Source organism: Mytilus californianus, unplaced genomic scaffold (assembly GCF_021869535.1).
Source record: "Mytilus californianus isolate M0D057914Y unplaced genomic scaffold, xbMytCali1.0.p SCAF_9, whole genome shotgun sequence".
NCBI classification, from domain to species: domain Eukaryota; kingdom Metazoa; phylum Mollusca; class Bivalvia; order Mytilida; family Mytilidae; genus Mytilus; species Mytilus californianus.
The window spans coordinates 24,264,204-24,282,142 of record NW_026262745.1 but is presented as its reverse complement, the minus strand read 5'-3'; the positions used below and the strand labels follow the sequence as shown (position 1 = coordinate 24,282,142).

The 17,939-nt window shown below is 32.7% G+C and overlaps 1 protein-coding gene across 3 annotated transcripts; it reads right to left on the bottom strand.

The window, feature by feature from the left end:
• Positions 1 to 4,078: 4,078 nt before the first annotated feature.
• Positions 4,079 to 17,918, bottom strand: LOC127714128 (uncharacterized). 3 transcript variants are annotated; one of them, XM_052220101.1, is made up of 8 exons: positions 13,501 to 17,918; positions 13,179 to 13,370; positions 8,648 to 8,842; positions 8,062 to 8,336; positions 7,576 to 7,777; positions 7,105 to 7,197; positions 5,289 to 5,408; positions 4,079 to 4,475 (listed from the first exon to the last, which is right to left on the bottom strand). In XM_052220101.1, the coding sequence occupies exons 2-8, from the start codon at positions 13,335 to 13,337 to the stop codon at positions 4,194 to 4,196; spliced, it is 1,326 nt and encodes a 441-aa protein (XP_052076061.1). In that variant the 5' UTR covers positions 13,338 to 13,370; positions 13,501 to 17,918; the 3' UTR covers positions 4,079 to 4,193. The 3 variants fall into 3 exon arrangements, with proteins under 3 accessions (XP_052076061.1, XP_052076060.1, XP_052076059.1); XM_052220100.1 differs by having other exon boundaries at positions 13,614 to 17,918; XM_052220099.1 differs by having other exon boundaries at positions 13,179 to 17,918.
• Positions 17,919 to 17,939: the final 21 nt, after the last annotated feature.

Here is a 17,939-nt window from a genome sequence, read left to right as displayed (position 1 = left end):
TCTAAAGATTTTGCTATTTTCTAGGATGTTATTTAAAATTTGAGGGGAGAACACTGCTCAGCAGTATAAATATATTCCTGATCATCTTCTCTTTGTGGGTTAATTTCTACATCATTTTCATGTACTAATTCAGAGTCGGTTTTATGTCATTTCTTGCATAATTTGTTTTATTAGCTTACTTTTCAAGTTTTTATACGACGGCAAAATAAAATTGAGAATCGAAATGGGGAATATGTCAAAAATTTGCTTTCGAGTAATGCTATCATGTCGCTGTTGCTGTCCAAAGACACATTTGGTTTCCGGACAATAACTTTAGTTTAAGTAAATGGATCTCTATGACAATGTATGAAATTGTACCAGAAGGTTCAATACGCAAAAGGAAGGTTAGAATTGATTTTAGGGTTTATGGTACCAACAGTTTAGGAGTCAGTGGTCAAAAACAACATTTTTGGTTTTTTTTCCATAATTTTTGGGTTTTTTCTCCAAAAATTTACCATTTTTACATTGATTATTTCTCATTTATGTATAAATGCAACAAATACTGATATGGCAGGTGATACACACGAAACAGTGTGTGTAAATTATTTTATCGGTAATTTTTGCATTTTCCCTTTGATGTGTACTCCTTGTCCTTGATAATGTCAACGTCATTATCAGTGAACTGGTCATGATAAAGAAAATATATTGGGTTAGTTCGCAATTGACATGCACAAGTGCACCGCAAAAGGATCTTCTTTCCCTTTAATTCACAAAATTGCACATGATTTTTTTCGCAGAAATGCACACGTTATTTCATGAATGAAACACTTGTCATTGTTTGAAACTTTCAGTAATCAGCTAATAATAAAACTTTAGTTTAGCCTTTTTGAACGATTCACTGATTGTGTGAAAATTTGAACAGAAAATGTACGATAAACCTGATAAAATTGCGGAATTATTGATAGCTTTCCTTACTATTCACAAGGACATATCACTAACATATGGTCCATGCTATTCCGATTTGATGAGTTTTTATTCCTACATAGTCTGGCATGGCTGGTGCTGTTCCAAGTTGTCTTCTTTTTCTGCATGTTTCTTGAGAAGTATTTGTTTGACCTGGTCAGTCACTATAAAGTGTTACAATTCATATTTAGACGCAACACATAAATAGTGACCAAAAAGGTACCGGAATCTAGAAAAAAAATTAAATGTACACATTTTCAACATTTTTGTGGGACTATCATATGAAATTAAGGAGATATGTAGTTGGAGACTGCTGCTGAATAGAAATGTTTGGGCTCACCTGATACCTGTTTTCAAATTAGTCCATATTAAAGTTTGAAGGGTCCAAAATTAAAATATGTTTGATTTCAACTGACAAATAATTTTTGGTATTTTTTATATGCTAAATCTACATCTGTGGTTGTATCAGGCTGTGCTTGGCGAAGCATTTTATTGCTGTTTTGTTTGTACTTTATTTGATTTTGGTCATGAAAAATTAACTTGTAGTTGTGAAGTTGCTAACATTTTTAAAAGATGATAATTAGATAACTTCGCATGGTGACAACACTGATGTTTTCGTAGATTTACTTTTTCCCAGGAATGCTTCATCTGTTGATACATGTATATTCTCACTGTGAACGATTTGTGTATATTTAAATATATTAACATATGTTGAAAGACGTGTATAATGTCAAATCATAACAATACAAATTGTTTTGTCTCAAAAAAAACTTGTGATTTCTGCAGTTATTTTTGTTGAATACATACATACACATAGGGTGAAAATTGGGTACTTGGTGCAATTTAGGTACTGTGACGTTATAGCCATAATTGTTTATTGCTTTAATAGGTTGAAATGTGCACCTGATTAAAGTATTAGGTAAAGTGAAAATGTTTTGATCAGGTTTAAACTGACGCATAAAATATACAGGTGACTGCGGGAGGCAAATATTTATATTGCCTCCAAATAATGTGTCTGCAGCTTTAATTTCAAAGGATGTATGAAGCCCACATACTTCCAAGTAACATGCTCTATACCTATCAAAAGTCATGGCGACAAAGGAAGTACAGTGACAGTCTACAAAATTAGAAGATTGTGAATTTGAATATATATTTTTTTTTTAAACTTTTGTTAAGTTTTGAATTTCACCTGCATTTGTCTGTTAGCTAGGAATAACAGTGACCACATACCACAGTATAACCAACTTCATAATCACTGTAACTTGATATGGATTATGGGAAATTATGTTGCAGATAATTTTTACTACCTTCAGTCTTCACCTCCGGCTACGTTTCTCCTTAAATTTATTGCTTGCAGAGGGGTTTTCTGTGTTCCCATGGCTGGACGGAATTTTAAACTACAAATGTTATCATTAATTATGATATTGTGACTTTTAAATGAAGTACCTGTGGTAATTTAGGAGATTTGTCACTGATAGTGGAAAAATAAGGCAGACGATGAAACATGTTACATGGCGTAAGATGTTGTTGTCCAAACTTCGGTTATTTCCGTGGTACAATCAAATTTAAATAAACTGCACAAGTTACTAAAATTTCTAAATTCTTGTTTTTGTAAACAAATAAAATTCATGTCGTATTTAACATCGAATTTATTCCGTTTTGTCCCGTTTTTCAAGATCGCGATTAAACGAGAATCTGGTAGCCATTAAAAATATAAGGGTTAAACTAATGTCCTGAAATTGTCCTTACGGATATTCCAATGCTAATTTCGTTTTCATTATTTGAAGAATTGACCTTATATTTGGAGCCAAGCAAGAATACAATGTTGATTTAATAAATATAATGAAAAAAAAGAAAACAAATATTTTTAAGAGTTAGATACCTTGACTTGATCTGCTTCGAAAATTAAAAAAAAAAATCGTACGAGATTTAACGAGAGTGACGAAACTTTTTAGATTGCTCATGTAGAGAGAGTTATCGTTCTTTATTCCAATTCGATGCTTCTACCATAAGTGCCAGCTAAAGCTGGCATAATAACGTTTATCTGTTGTTCTAGTATGTTAACTCTGCTTTTCACTCGCAAAATTAGCAAAGACTTAATTTAGTCATAGGCCAATACATAAGTGCCTCTATTCTAAAGTAAAAGACAGATTGAAAAAATAGTTAAATGTATAAGAAAGAGTGGCGAATGCAGAAAACACTATTTTTTTAAGGAGGAACAGATCATACATTTCAATTGTTTTTTTGTGTCGGGTTTTGTTGACTTTTTATGTTAAACGTTGTTCGTCGTTTGTTTTTAGTCATGGTGTTGTCTGCTTTTTGTCGGTTGTCGGTTTTTGGTTGCTTCCTTGGTAGTGTCTCCCTACCTTTATGGTACAAATATACAATAGAAATAAGAATATATTCATGTAGTTTGTTATGAAATATATTGAGAAAATTGGTGTTCTTGCTTTGTCAATATTTTTAACGCATTGCCTATGACAAAGGTTAGGACAATAATGTTTGATTAAAAGTTAGTCATATGAGAAAGAAACATCTTTTCGTTTTAAGACCTTGTGAATTTATCAAAGCGCAATAGCAAGTTTATCAGAATACCATATAAAATATTGAATTTCTAAGATGAATAAGTAACTTTTTAACGTGTATATTCGCATTTTATTCAACTTGTATCTTCTGCTATACATTTTGCTGCTTACTGTTTTTTTAAAGGAATATTCTCAATCCTTAAATTATCCGGATGGATGGTCCACAGAGCAACAGCTGCAAAACTCAATTTTATCTTACAATACTTTGTTGATTTTACCTTGGGGATGTATATTCCATGCATTAAAAGAATACAGGATTTTACCCTAAAATTCGAACCAACTTATATAAGCATCTTTATATATATTTATTTATCTTCTCTTGTATCAATCTTTAGATTGTAAAACCTAAAAACGCAAAGATTTATTAAGTTCTAGTCCTTAATTGTGACATCACCGAATTTTTATTTGCAATCAACATAACACGACGGGCGCTAATAATTGAGCAGGAACTGTCCATCTTTCCAGGACCACCGGCGTTCGTTGAATATAATGAAAGACTAACTGTTATAGTAATAAAAATGAATAAAAACGATAATAAAATAACAACGAAAAATGCTTAAAGAAATGATACACAGATAAAAAAAAAACTAAATTCTGACTTAGATTGGTAGAATGCTTTCAAAAAGTTTTATCAAATATATGCATTACAGTAAAATTTAAACTGAGTTAAACTGGTTGTACATATCCTTTTTTGATTAACGGTCCTTTCGCATGAAGGTACACAGCAGGCCACACTGCATGCTTCACAATTGATCCTTGTTTCTTATAAGGCATATACATTGCATCGTTAAATACGTCATTAGGTTGAGGCCACCCTAGGGTCATGGGCGGATCTTGTATTGCCATTAGCCATAAAGCTTCAACTATTGAGTTCACGAAAGCTTCTATTTCTGGGGAATGTCGATAGTTGTACTTTGGATTACGCAATAAGTCTCCGTCTTTGAATTTCTGTGAGAAAAAAACAATTATAGAATGTATGATAAACATTAGTTAATAGTAAACAAATAATCAAAAATGTTAATATCCCTTCAATAGTTTCCCAAATTTTCATTTAACATGCATTTCATTTGACTTCCATTACAAATATTTGTATCACTAAGTTACTGATAACAAATATTTAGTCCGGATTGATAAGACTTAATTTTGAAAATAGTTAATTAAATCAAAACCGACACATATTTAATGTGTGTGTGTGTGACGATACGTGGACACGTTTATAAAATGTAATTTCTACTTGCAAGTTGCGTCGTCCGTTTGAAAAATCAATTCATTTCAAAGCCCTTATTTTGAGCACTTTTCTGTTAGAATGAAGATGATTTGTGGCAAACTTTTGTTAATTTGCAATATTACTGCCATAAGTAGGTTTGATACACCACACATGAACTTTTGTTATAATTAATATTTTGAAGTATCATGATATGAAAAAAAAACATGTATTGGCAATCGTAGAAAAAAACCCCACAGAAAATGCTATGCATACTAATAGTCATCTGGAACTTTGACCTGACAGTTTAGATGGAAAATCAGACTGCAACACCTTTACGGTTCTCTAAATTCATAGATGGTTCGATGAACTCATTTTCCAATTATATGACATTTAACAATGTAAATTCGAGTTTGTCATGGTGTTTAACCCTAAGCATTATTGTATCAAGATTGCATGACTTTACAGAAAGACAAAGATTGTTTATTTATTTAACAAACCAAAACTGTCTTGTGTATATCATTATAACAAAATGTTGTTCATTGAAACATTTTTACCTGAGTGGCATGCACAATTGTGTGTGCATGTTCTGCCTTTCTCATCCGCTTCAACTCTCTCATCAATGAGTCTGGTATCCGTTTTCGCTGGTCATACTTTACATTTCGTAAATCCAGGATCTGTAAAGTTGAAGGGCAACATTTACAATTACTATATATCATTGTACACTTCTGACTTTAATATTTAGTTTTTTTAAATGGATTTTTTCCCGAAAAAAATGAAAATTGAAAAATGGTTCGGAGCATTCTTAATTTTCAACAATCATTATTAAAATTTCATTACTCAAATCTTTCAAGAAATGAAAATCAGAAATTTAAAAGCATATTTGTGCTCTCTGTGTGTTCAGTAAGGCTAATTAAATCAAAGTACTTAAGTACTGAACATCGGATGACCGCAGGTTCTTATGGATGGTCAAAAGCACATATCACAGAAATAGATCACATCTCTATACCTGAAACTGAGGTTAATTTACAGAGATATATTTTTTTTCTGATTCAAGTTCGTACATGGATGATGAATAAATGACAGGAAATTCAACCGCACCGTAATAACTATTATATCAGTGTAGTGATACAAATCAGTATACCTGGGACTATTATAATACTAATATAATAATAGTCCCAGAGTATACACTGGTTTGTTGTTATATATTATATTAATATTACGGTTGCATGTATATATAATTTTCATCTATTTGTATATCATTCTATTCTACTATTCTAATTATAGTGCAGTGCAAGTGCATGGTGGACACTCTTCTGTAAAAAAAAATCGATTTTTCTAAAAGATTGGATATGAGAAACCATTCATATTTTCCCGCAAAACAATAACAGAGTTATCGGTCCTTGCCGGGAGTGTCGCAAAACGTTCTTGAGATATTCTTCCGTAAGCTTTAACACAATTTTTCGGTACCTGTGCATAGATATCATCAATGATTTTTTACTTTTATATATATAACTAACGACAACACATTTTCATATTATTAATTTGTGTTTTAATAAAAATATTTATAGGAGTATCCATTGAAAAAATGAATTTGAAACAAGCGATAAGTAATGTTATTTTGCACTAGACAATGACCGCGGATCTATAATTTTTATAGATCGGTTGAAAACCCAAAACTAATTTGCATAATGGAAATTTAGGCGATAGCAATACATCGAAATGACCTCACGGTCATCGCGATGTAAAAATCATGGAACATTGCATTTTTTTTTTTAATCAAAACAACTGGAAATGTTTGACGTAAACATACTGTCTGTCCCATGTTTTTTGTATTCACATCGAAAATTAGAGTAAAAAAAGGATCCGTACCTTGATTTCTCGTGTCAATCAAAGATTCAGTCATTTATTCGTTGAGCATATGGCCCTTTGCATCAAAAGTAGCTACCTTGTTTCTTTATCATTATAGTACAAATCGCATTTTGACCATCCTATTGCGTGCCCGTTTTTTGTTTTTTGTTCACTTGTTCAAGTTAGGGGGTAACCTTGTTGAAAGCTGTACAGCGCTGCATTTTTATTGTGAGTTAATTTTTACCTTCCGTTTAGATATTCAAAAGGGAAGGTTTGTGCGCACACAAAACTTATTAATCCCTACCACATTTTGTGTTTGTATAAACGAACTTTGGCTATCTTGGCCATAGGTTATCTTGGCCAAGTGTTCTTGTTTGTTTTTGTTTACTAGTATATTACGTGTGGGGTTTTTCAGAGGACTCAGGTGTGTGTTATTAGTGTGGTCTGTTGGTCTATAAAGTGTTTTTGGCGATTCCAGTTATTTTAGTTTTTTTTGTATTACATACACACACACATACAAACCGTGAGAAATGGATCTTCTAAACCTTTTTCTATACTAAAAGACAATTTCTGGAGTTGATCAACAGCGTATTGGCGACAAAATTCATAGCCATTCTGAAACAAAGAATCGGGCGATATGAATAGTTAAAGACACCGTACCATATTAACAAATGCCAAAAGTAATATGTTTTCTTTTATAATCTGAATCAGTAACTGTTCCAAGACTATATTTAACGATACCGTATTGAAACACTTCGGTGCAAAACAAAATGAATAAAATAATACACAATTTGTTATTCTTATTTGAACATATCGCCATATAATTGTATTAAAATTTTTAAAGGGAAATCCATTCACATTTACAAAGACTATTTAAGTTATTAATTGGCTTACCTTGTGAATACTTGCTAAAATAAATAAAAATGTTTGGTATTTTTATACATTATTTGACACAAGGACATTACATATTACAGAAATAAATTATATTTATACCTGTACGATGTTCATAAGTAGTGAGATAGCCTCCTCTTCATTTGATTCCATTTTGTTAGCAGTAAGTGATTTGAGGGCCTTAGACCATTCTACGATGAATATAGAGTTAAATTCCTCAGATATCCGGGTTGGAGTATAGTTATCTGTATACAGTACACTGGGTCCACCATCTTTTAATTCTCGACTAGCAGTTTTACTCAGCCTACATGAAATATGAAACAAATATCACCAATAAATTGTAAACACGAAGATAACTGGTAAAGATACAATGTAAATACCTATCCCACCTCTACCATGACACGACCAACACAATTAATTTTATCATTGACAATATTCTTATTAGTTCCACACTAACAGTTCGTGAAATTGTGAAAAAATTATGAGAAAACTAAAAATTTCCCTCGACTGAGACGTATTTTATTTTTGCCACAGTAAGATAATACAACGACTTATAATGGTAGATTTTTGAGTTTGATAATAACAAACCTGTCTCTTAAGTCATCTATAACTTGGTTACATTTGTTCACTTCTGTCTGTAGTTTACTGACAAGTTCATTCTGTAATGATATCCTGCTATTGGATTCCTGGTACATTGGTTGAGGATAGTATATTACACCATTGATTCTTATTGGCGTGGTTGGCACTTCTCTAGTTGATGGTGTTCGTTCCAGGTCTCTACTCCTTGGACTGAAATATTCAGGTCTACTTCGAGGACTTAACGAATCAGGAAGGTTTTGAAATGTTTTTGATTCAGGTCCTTTCTACAGATAAAAAAAACCTGATTTTCATTTAATCATATCGCAAAACTTTAACACGCGTGGTATAATTCACTTAACAAATAGCATATGAACACGTACACATTTTTGCGGTTGAAACTGGAGTCAATACTGTGTCTAAATGAACATGGACTGTACATAACAACTAATAGTTATATTATTACAATGATATACAAATATGTTTTATTGCAATAAGCATTGAACCGAAAGAGACAAACACTTAAAGGCAAGCTAAAAGAAGAAAAGTAACAAATGTAAATCGGGGATTATAAGAACATAAGGAAATATTTCCTTACCGTCAGTTTAATATAATGGTCTTTGACATCACGAAGAAAAATAAATTCTTCAATTGCTCGGTGTTGTATTTGCATTCTGTACTTCAGGTATGATTCATTCAACAACTTATACAATTTACTGTCAGGGTACCCTTCGGAGTCTTCACTAGGATCAATTTTTCGACGGAGACTATGTTTGTCTTCCAGATACTTATACTGTAGTAAAAAAAATCTATTTCTAATAATTTAATAATCGCTTAAACCAGAGCATATGATAATACTCCAGATTGAGTATCAAAGAAAATTGTCATGAGACAATCTTATATGGTCAAATAATTAAATTATTTAGAACTTTCATACTAAATAAGCAATAACTTTTCTTTTTAATTCAAAACAACATCCTACCTGTCTATATGATAACTATAAGAATACTAAGGACCATAGTCTTCTTCGTGTTTTAATGTTCTCTCGCTCGCTCTCTTAATCAATGCTTTCGTTTTCGTTCTTTTGATTTTTGATTGTGTTTGATTTTATTTTATGTTAAAATCAGTATTACATAAGTTGTCTGTTTTATGTCAACAAACAATGAAGTTTTTAAACTAATGTTTACTGTCTGACTGTCTTTGATCATGATTGTTTATGTTATTAATTGACATCAAATATCTTTCCCATTGTTGCAAAAAAATTATATACAGGGATGAGGATTGAGTGACCATTTGCAAAAATACAACATCTTAGAAACAAGAGTGCACACGCTTAAATGTCTCGCCTGCTTTACTGACCATTGATTTTATGTTGATAGTCTTAAATATAAAGTTTTACTACAAGTATCACATAAACTTAACATGATCCAAAAAAATGAGGTCAAGGTCAGATGAACCTTACCAGACAGACATGTACACTTTACAATCATTACATGCATCAAATATAGTTGACCTATTACATATAGCATCTAAGGCACAAACCTATAGTTGTTAATTTCTGTGTCATTTGGTCTCTTATGGAGAGTTGTCTGGTTGGCAATTCTACCACATCTTCTTATTTTTATATTAACCAGGAAAACTTAACATTGACCAATAAACCATTTTTGTTTGATGTTTTTCTTTGTTTCGATCTGATGAGTTAAGCCTTTTTAAACTAATTTTTATAGTTTGTTCTTATGTTGTGCTGTTACACCACTGTCCCAGGTTAGGGGAAGGGTTGAGCGCTCACAAACATGTTTAACCCCACCACATTATTTATGTGCCTGTCCCAAGTCCGGAGCCTGTAGTTCAGTGGTTGTCGTTGGTTGACGTCTGTCATATATGTTTTTCGTAAATTGTTTTGTTATAAATTAGGCCGTTAGTTTTCTCAATTGAATTGTTTCATATTTTTCATGTCGGGGCCTTTTATAGCCGACTATACGGTATGTGTTTTTCTCATTGTAGAAGGCCGTACGGTTGCCTTTAATTGCTTACATCCACTTTATTGAACTTTGGTGGATAGTTGTCTCAATGGCAATCATACCACATCTCCTTATTTTTACATGAAAATTTGGTCAAGGTCAGATGATACCTGCCAGACAGACATATACACCTAACAATCATTACATACACCAAATATAGTTAACCTATTGCGCATAGTTAAAGAAAAGCAGACCAAAACACAAAAACATAACATTGAGCAATGAACCGTGAAAATGAGGTCGAGGTCAAATAAAACCTGCCATACTGACATGTACATCTTAAAATATTTCCATACACCGAATATAGTTGACTTATTGCATACATTATAAAAAAAACAGACCAAAACACAAAAACTTAACTTTAACCACTGAACCATGAACATGAGGTCAAGGTCAGATGACACCTGCCAGATGGACATGTACACCTTACAATTATTCCATACACCAAATTTAATTTACTTGTTGCTTAAAGTATCTGAGATATGGACTTGACCACGAAAACTTAACCTTGTTCACTAATCCATGAAATGAGGTCGAGGTCAATTGAAAACTATCTGACAGATATGAGGACCTTGCAAGGTACGCACATAGCAAACATAGTTATCCTATTATTCATAATAAGAGAGAAATTAACATTAAACAAAATCTTCTTTTTTTCAAGTAGTCACTGAATCATGAAAATGAGGCCAAGGACAATGAATATATGACAGACGGAAACTTCATAATATATGGCATCTATATACAAAGTGTGAAGTATCCAGGTCTTCTACCGTCTGAGATATTAAAAGCTGTAAAGAAGTTAGTAAACGCCGCCGTCGCAACCGCCGCCGCCGCCGCCGCCGGATCACTATCCATATGTCTCGCTTTCTGCGACAGGAGTCGCAGGCTCGACAAAAACGTGGGCTTGTTGGAATCAAACTTATAATGCAAATAGTTTATTGTAGGTACTCTGTCAGAATTATAATCTTATAGACTGTTTAATTCAAACGTTTGTTTTACCATCTTGGTGCTTGTGTCAAATATTTGACTTCTGAATATTTAAGACTGCTACGACATCCAGTTTCGTGAAAACAAAATCTTTGTTTCAAGGTAGTAACTCTTTTAATAGGCAACTGACGTTATCAGTCACATTGCTATTTTTCTAGATCTTGTATTGCTGATTATTTTGGTTTTATACAGTTTCTATGATAGTTTTGTAAAGGTAGAAATGTTAAATTGTTCAAATATTAACATTTCAAGTAACTACTCCAATGAAGGGTCAGGGATTGTCTTAATCTATCGACATTTCTGTCGATTTTTGTATAAATAATTACAATTTCTGTCTTATCAGTCTATTAAAGGAGAGGCGAAAGATACCAAAGGAAAATTAAATACATAAGTCTAAAATAATCTAACAGCGCAATGGCAATATATATAAAAGAAGACCAAAAGACAAACAACAGTATAGAGAACACAACATAGAAAACCAAAGACTGAAGAGCATCCGATGTGTTGCTCTTATAGTACAACCCCGGTGATAAGTCTAATTCGGTATGTCACATTCGAGAAGAAGAGGACGGGATTGCGGTTACATCAATTGGAACATATCCGTCGTCATCTGTGAACCAGATATTCCATAACGGTCAACCAACTCGTGATGGCGTCCGTAAATCTTTCGGAGGGATGATTTCAACTTCACCACTTGGAACTCTTGGTTTAATAGCTTCCATGTGAGAAGCAACCCTCTATCAAGGAAATCATGAGACGGTAAATGCAAGCTCTTCATTTCTGCAATCTGTCAAATCATATGAACGAATTACTAGTTTTAGATCTGACTAATTATTTCTGCTGATTGAAGTTGCTGTCTTTCTATTAAAGCTTTCCAATTAAAAGACAAACATTCTAGATGTGTTCAAATACAAAAATGGAGTTTTATTGATTTTGACTTTGTGAACATTTTTGTCTTGTCAGATTATTGTAGTTTACAGATGTTTAAATCTTATAAATCGATTCAGAAGATACAAATCAAGTAAAAAAGAAAACAGTGATTTGCCTGAACTCCAAAAGGAACGAAACTGTGTGTGTCGACAGGGTAAGCGCCTCTTGCTTTGGATGCATCACTTAGTCAAGATGTCACAATCGGGAATAGATTATTATCTAACAAATCAAAAGACTATTCGGTTATCTAAAGATGTAAGACCTCGAAACCAGTGAGTTGAGACAGACACATTGAATCGCTCAACCAATGATAATGAATGTAAAAACGTTTGTAGACTTAGTTTCGATTTCAGTCGTTTTTCTCCATAACTCTATGGATAATGTTTGTGTCAGGATCACGTCCGTGTCAATGAAATATGTATAGTGTGAACATTTACGAGCGTCAAGTATGAATTGAGATATTTATACCATAAGATGGGACAGAGGATATGTTTCTTTTAAGAAATGGAAAGTAACAATTGGAAAGTTGAAATCATCACGTTTTTCATAGAATCTAGTTTGAAGTCATCCATCTGTGTCAATATCGCCAAAAAGATCAAGATATGAAGCAGACCTTCTAGTTGTGGTAGTATCATTCATCTCACTGAGATATATGAGATGTAAGCACTGAAATATCGGTCATCGAGTGAGACAAGACATCATTCATACATATGAAAGTGAACTTAAGATTTTTGCAAGATGCTTCTTTTTGTCTTTGAGAAGATTTTGTATGAATTCTGCTTCATATGAGTACGAACACAAGTCGGCCAGTAGGAGTGCACAATCAATACCCATTGGAATACCAATTGTCTGTTGAGTAACAATGGACCAAACTAAAAAAAATGTGTTGTCGATCAAAAAGTCCAAAAAATAACCTGCACTTTAAACCTTGGCAGTCATGTTTGTTATTTGAACGGAATATACGTGTGATTAACAAACCTGTAGACAATCAATCATGTCAAGTTTTATTTTGATGGTTCAAAAGTTTTGAAAAATCGTTATAAAAAATTAACGAGGGATAACAAGTGATAACAACAGTAAAAAGCAATATTGACATTTCATTGATATTATCTGGTTTGTTTTGTTCTATTTGTAACCATCAATCTACATTAATACTTGCAACTTTAAATGTATACATAGTTCCAATATTACCAAATATTGATCCCTAAAAGACAATTCTTTGTCCATCCGAAGCATGTCGTAATACTCTTTCACAGCATTTTCGAACATCCTGGTTCCTACAGGGTAACGTAAAACTTGTTCTATACCAGGCCGAGATCTACAACCATTCGGTACCCGAATCGATGCCATTTTACATTACGGCTAATCAACTTATTTCTTTCCCTGTTTAAATATAATTGAAATGATAAAATATTTTTACAATTAAATTTTTTTACAACTTTTGGCAAAATATCAAAAAGAACATTTTACTTGTCTTACGTGACTTAAATCTAATGAAAAATTGCATATTTACCAATAAAGAAAATAATCGTAGTTAAAATCTAAAATGCGGTCTTATCTACTGCTACAGGATTTTTTTCATGTCTAAAAAGTATCAATTTCACTTGTGAAAATACGATTTCCTACCTTTAAAGAATAAAAGTATACATTTTGTTTAAGCCGTTTCAATTTTTACTTTTAATGAAATGTACTGAACCGGGAAAATAAAATGACAATATAAAACAATAAGTGTATGTTATAAGGTTTAATATGTAGCAGTATTATCGTTAAAGAATATCTCATAGAAGGAGCTTGTGTGTACAATTTATAATATGTAAAGGATCTTGTGCACCTTAACTTGGCAACTTTTTTCCCCCAAAAAAAGTTACAAGCACTAGTACTTATTGTTTAACTGTCTTGATTCAGGTTTTGTTAAACACATGCTGTGTATAGCACAGGCGAATAACTGCACATTAACTTTTGCTATCCATTCAACATGCATGTTATTAATTTTTTTTTTTTTTTGTTATTTATAGTCTTCACTATTATGACAAAAGTAATGATTTTAGTTTCTGTTGCTTTTTGCATGTTGACTGAATTATAAGCATTTCCATTTGGTTAGATATTAAAAATATGTTATTTTTTAAAAGGGTAGAGCTGAAGTATCAAACACATCAAATGGCAAAAATTTGAGTATTACAGATGAAACGATATTGGAAAGTTTTGACTGTTCTGTTTAGAATTAGTTTTAAAGCTTTAAAACATTTTACACACTTTTCTTTTTTTTTTCAAATTTGTGATCTCGAGCGTACCTAATGAAGTTAATTCTAGAAACATATGTAATGTTCACGGAAATTATATCATAAAAAAAATTATATAATCATTGGGTCGGTGATTGAGTACTTTCATGAATCAAATAATACATTTTGTTTATTTTTTATTAATTTTAATTGCATCAATTACGTAAATTTATAAAATTCAAGGCTCCATCTGCCTCAGGAAAAGTTTACGTCCGATGGTTTAAACTGCTCTGTTTGGGCTATGTTGATTTTTAAGTTCTCAAAAGTTATTATTAATACTGTGCAACTTTTGCTCGCGTAACATAATGAAGGTCAAATAAGGTTTAATGTCTTTATAACTCATTTCTTGACTCCTTCTGCACATGCAGTAAATCCCTTGCTAAAGTGAGGCGTCCGTTTGGCTGCGCGTAATGTATTAATTCGCAGGCACGTTCCAGTCGGAATGGGGTCGGTCAATCCGATGCATTATGAAGGGCGAGTGTCATGCTCTCTGAACGTTGAATAACCCTTGAAACAACTCTCTGATTGGTCCGTGGGTGGACTGTTGCAAGGAAATATTTCTGCCGCTATCCATCATAACCACATTTTCCAGTGGCATTCCAAATTTCAAGCCTTTCATCCCTGTCCACCTACCTGCAGAACCTACCTATTGTGTTAATTGTTAATTTGTTTTAGTCCTGAATTTGCGTGCAATGCTTGCCACTGCACTTTAAACAAGCAACAAACAATCAATAAATATTTAAACCTTAATAATCTCTTCTTATGAAACTACTTTTAACATCTTTCACAATTTAAACCTTGTCTGTGAAGAGATAAAATTGAGAATAGAAATGGGGAATATGTCAAAGAGACAACAACCCGACCAAAGAAAAGATAACAGCCGAAGGCCACCAATGGGTCTTCAACGCAGCGAGAAAATCCCGAACCCGGAGGTGGTCCTCAGCTGGCCCCTAAATAAAATTGTGTACTGGCTCAGTGAAAATGGACGTCACACTAAACTCCAAAACATATAAAGGAACTAAAATTAAAAAAAAATACAAGACTAACAAAGGCCAGAGGCTCATGACTTGGAACAGGCGCAAAAATGCGGCGGGGTTAAACATGTTTTGTGAGATCTCAACCCTCCCCTATACCTCTTACCAATGTAGAATAAAGAAACACATAGCAATACGCACAGTAAAACTCAGTTTAAAAGAAGTCCGAGTCCGATGTCAGAATAGGTAACAAAAGAAACTAAGCAAAATGACAATGATACATAAATTAACAAAGGACTACTAGCAGTTACTGGCATGCCAGCTCCAGACCTCAATTAAACTGATTAAAAGATTATGTCTTCATCATATGTAAATCAGGTAGAATCCCTCCCGTTAGGGGTTTAGTATCATACCGTCATAAAAAATATATGAGAACATAACCCGTATCATGCCAACAACTGGTTTTAGAATAAATGTGTTTATTTCCGATGCAAAGACCCTATGAGTGAATCAATATTAATACCAAAATATGCAATCCTTAATGATCTGACAACAGTATCGTAACTATATCCCTTCCGAATAAGTCTGTTTAAAGGTTTGTTTAGTGAAGAGAAACTACATGTCGTACTGCTTATTCGAGAAGAATTTTTTTTTTAAATCTTGTGTTTGAACTTCAAATTAAAAATAACTATAAATGTTCACATTTTTTTAAAACGCCATCTCATACATCAGTATTGAGCCATGATATATATTTTGCGATTATAAATTAAGGTTGGAAAGGATTTCAAATAGATTTACTCATCATGACCCCATCAAGTTACAGATATCCGAAAAGCCATTAGAATCTTGTTGCATTTTAAATTAATTTCAATAAAAAAAGCCAAGCCAAATCTGGTGAAAAATATGATATGTTTTCTCATAAAAACATCCGATTTACTTGGTTACTTTGATAATATTATGCAAATAGCCTTCGACAGTATCGATGTTCGACACTGACTAAGGTTATTTGTTCAGAAAACATATTTGTCTACACGATTTTATATAGGACATTGATGATGCAGATACTAATATACCAACACTTGCTTTCGCAGACTATGTAACAAGCTACTGGGTGGAAGGTAACCAAAGCCTATGGGACCATCACCCAACATAAGAACAACAAATCATTCGGAAGGCTGGCATAGCAAATTGAAGAAGTTGGTCAAGGCAAACATCTTTTATATGATAAAGTTATTAAATCACGAAGAAGCCATCCACGCATGTACCCTGCTTCAATACTGGTGGGAAACTTGTTATCAAGAAAAGAAAATATCGTGAGATCGACAATTGACTTGAAGCATTGAAAACAAGACTACAAAATGAAGAACCCACGCCAATTTAGTATGCTGATGCTGCTTCTCACCTCATGCATATTGACTAAGACTTTGTGAATTCTCTATATGTTTAACAATTTAGTGCTACTGAAATATAATGTCATAATGAAAACTTTATCCTACTACGTGTTCAATTTGATATATAGTGTGCTAATACTATGTATTGAAAACAACACGTTTAATAATTTCATGCGTCCGAAGCGCTTTTCTGGATTTACCTTCATCAGGAACGCTCAAAGCCAAACATTTGAAATCCGAGGGATGTATAAGTACCGAAACAGTTGAGGAGCTATATGACCAAAATACCTAAAACAAATAGCGAAAATCCATCTAAGGTCAACTTTACCTGAGGGAGTTGAAACCTTAGTTTCTTTATAATTTCAAAATTTATAAACGGACAATTTTAGTAAAGTTTGTTATAAATCATGTCAGTACCGAAGTACTGACTACAGAGCTGATGATACCCTCGGGGACTGATAGTCCACCAGCAGAGGTATCGACGCAGTGATGTAAAAAATATGCTATACAATTATTTAATAAAATGTTGTAATATTAATAAAAAGTTTTCCGATGATTCTCTTTCTTTCCCCCAACTTTACCTGTATTTACCGTGATTAATTAATCAAGTGTTGTTACAACAAAATCAAACGTAATCCGACTTAATCTGTTTGTTTACAAAATAATTCTGGGAACTCCTAAATGACTTTCTTCATATTTTACCTATAAAATTCAAAATGTATGAATAGCCAGAATAAACCTTTAGTCTTAGTAAATATGAAGGTTGTATACAGAGTTTCGTTCAAACATTATTATAAGCGAGGTACCGTTTTGGTATCAAATGTTGTATTACCATAATTATGGATGGCATTTTCCTTGTCAATGTGTTTTGTTGTCTTTCGTAACACGAAAGTAGTTTACAAAATTCACTGTGAGCTTTAAACAAAATAAGATCAAATGTTTCTTTAAGACATATATAATGAACTCTTCATGTCAACCACAAGACGTATTAAGACCCTGTAAAAACTTTAATTAGTAGCTGTCATATAGTTGTGTAGATACAGTCTTTGTAATCATAATTTTTTTAATTTCTTTCTCGTTCCTCTGTTCAAGGTTAAGTTTTCTTCCTTGAAAGGAAACTCATATGATATATAATACTGGCAATCTTGAACTTTTGACTTTTGGGATGTTCGAGTTCGTTTGATTTTTCAGTTTTAATTCTAAATATCGTGTTGAGTATCTAACTCTATCTTATACGTTATTTCGAATTAAATGACCATGCACACACAAGTTTTAGTAACTTTGATTGTATGCGCTTTATCCAAGTTA

Bases quoted from the DNA above. Each gene is read 5' to 3' on its own strand.
- LOC127714128 (XM_052220099.1), bottom strand. From the start codon at position 13,337: ATGGCATCGATTCGGGTACCGAATGGTTGTAGATCTCGGCCTGGTATA. The intron at 8,337-8,647 runs GTAAGGAAATAT...TTTTATCTGTAG, and splicing joins ACCATTATATTAAACTGACG to AAAGGACCTGAATCAAAAAC. The intron at 5,409-7,104 runs GTTTGTATGTGT...TCAACTTTACAG, and splicing joins TAGAAGATCCATTTCTCACG to ATCCTGGATTTACGAAATGT.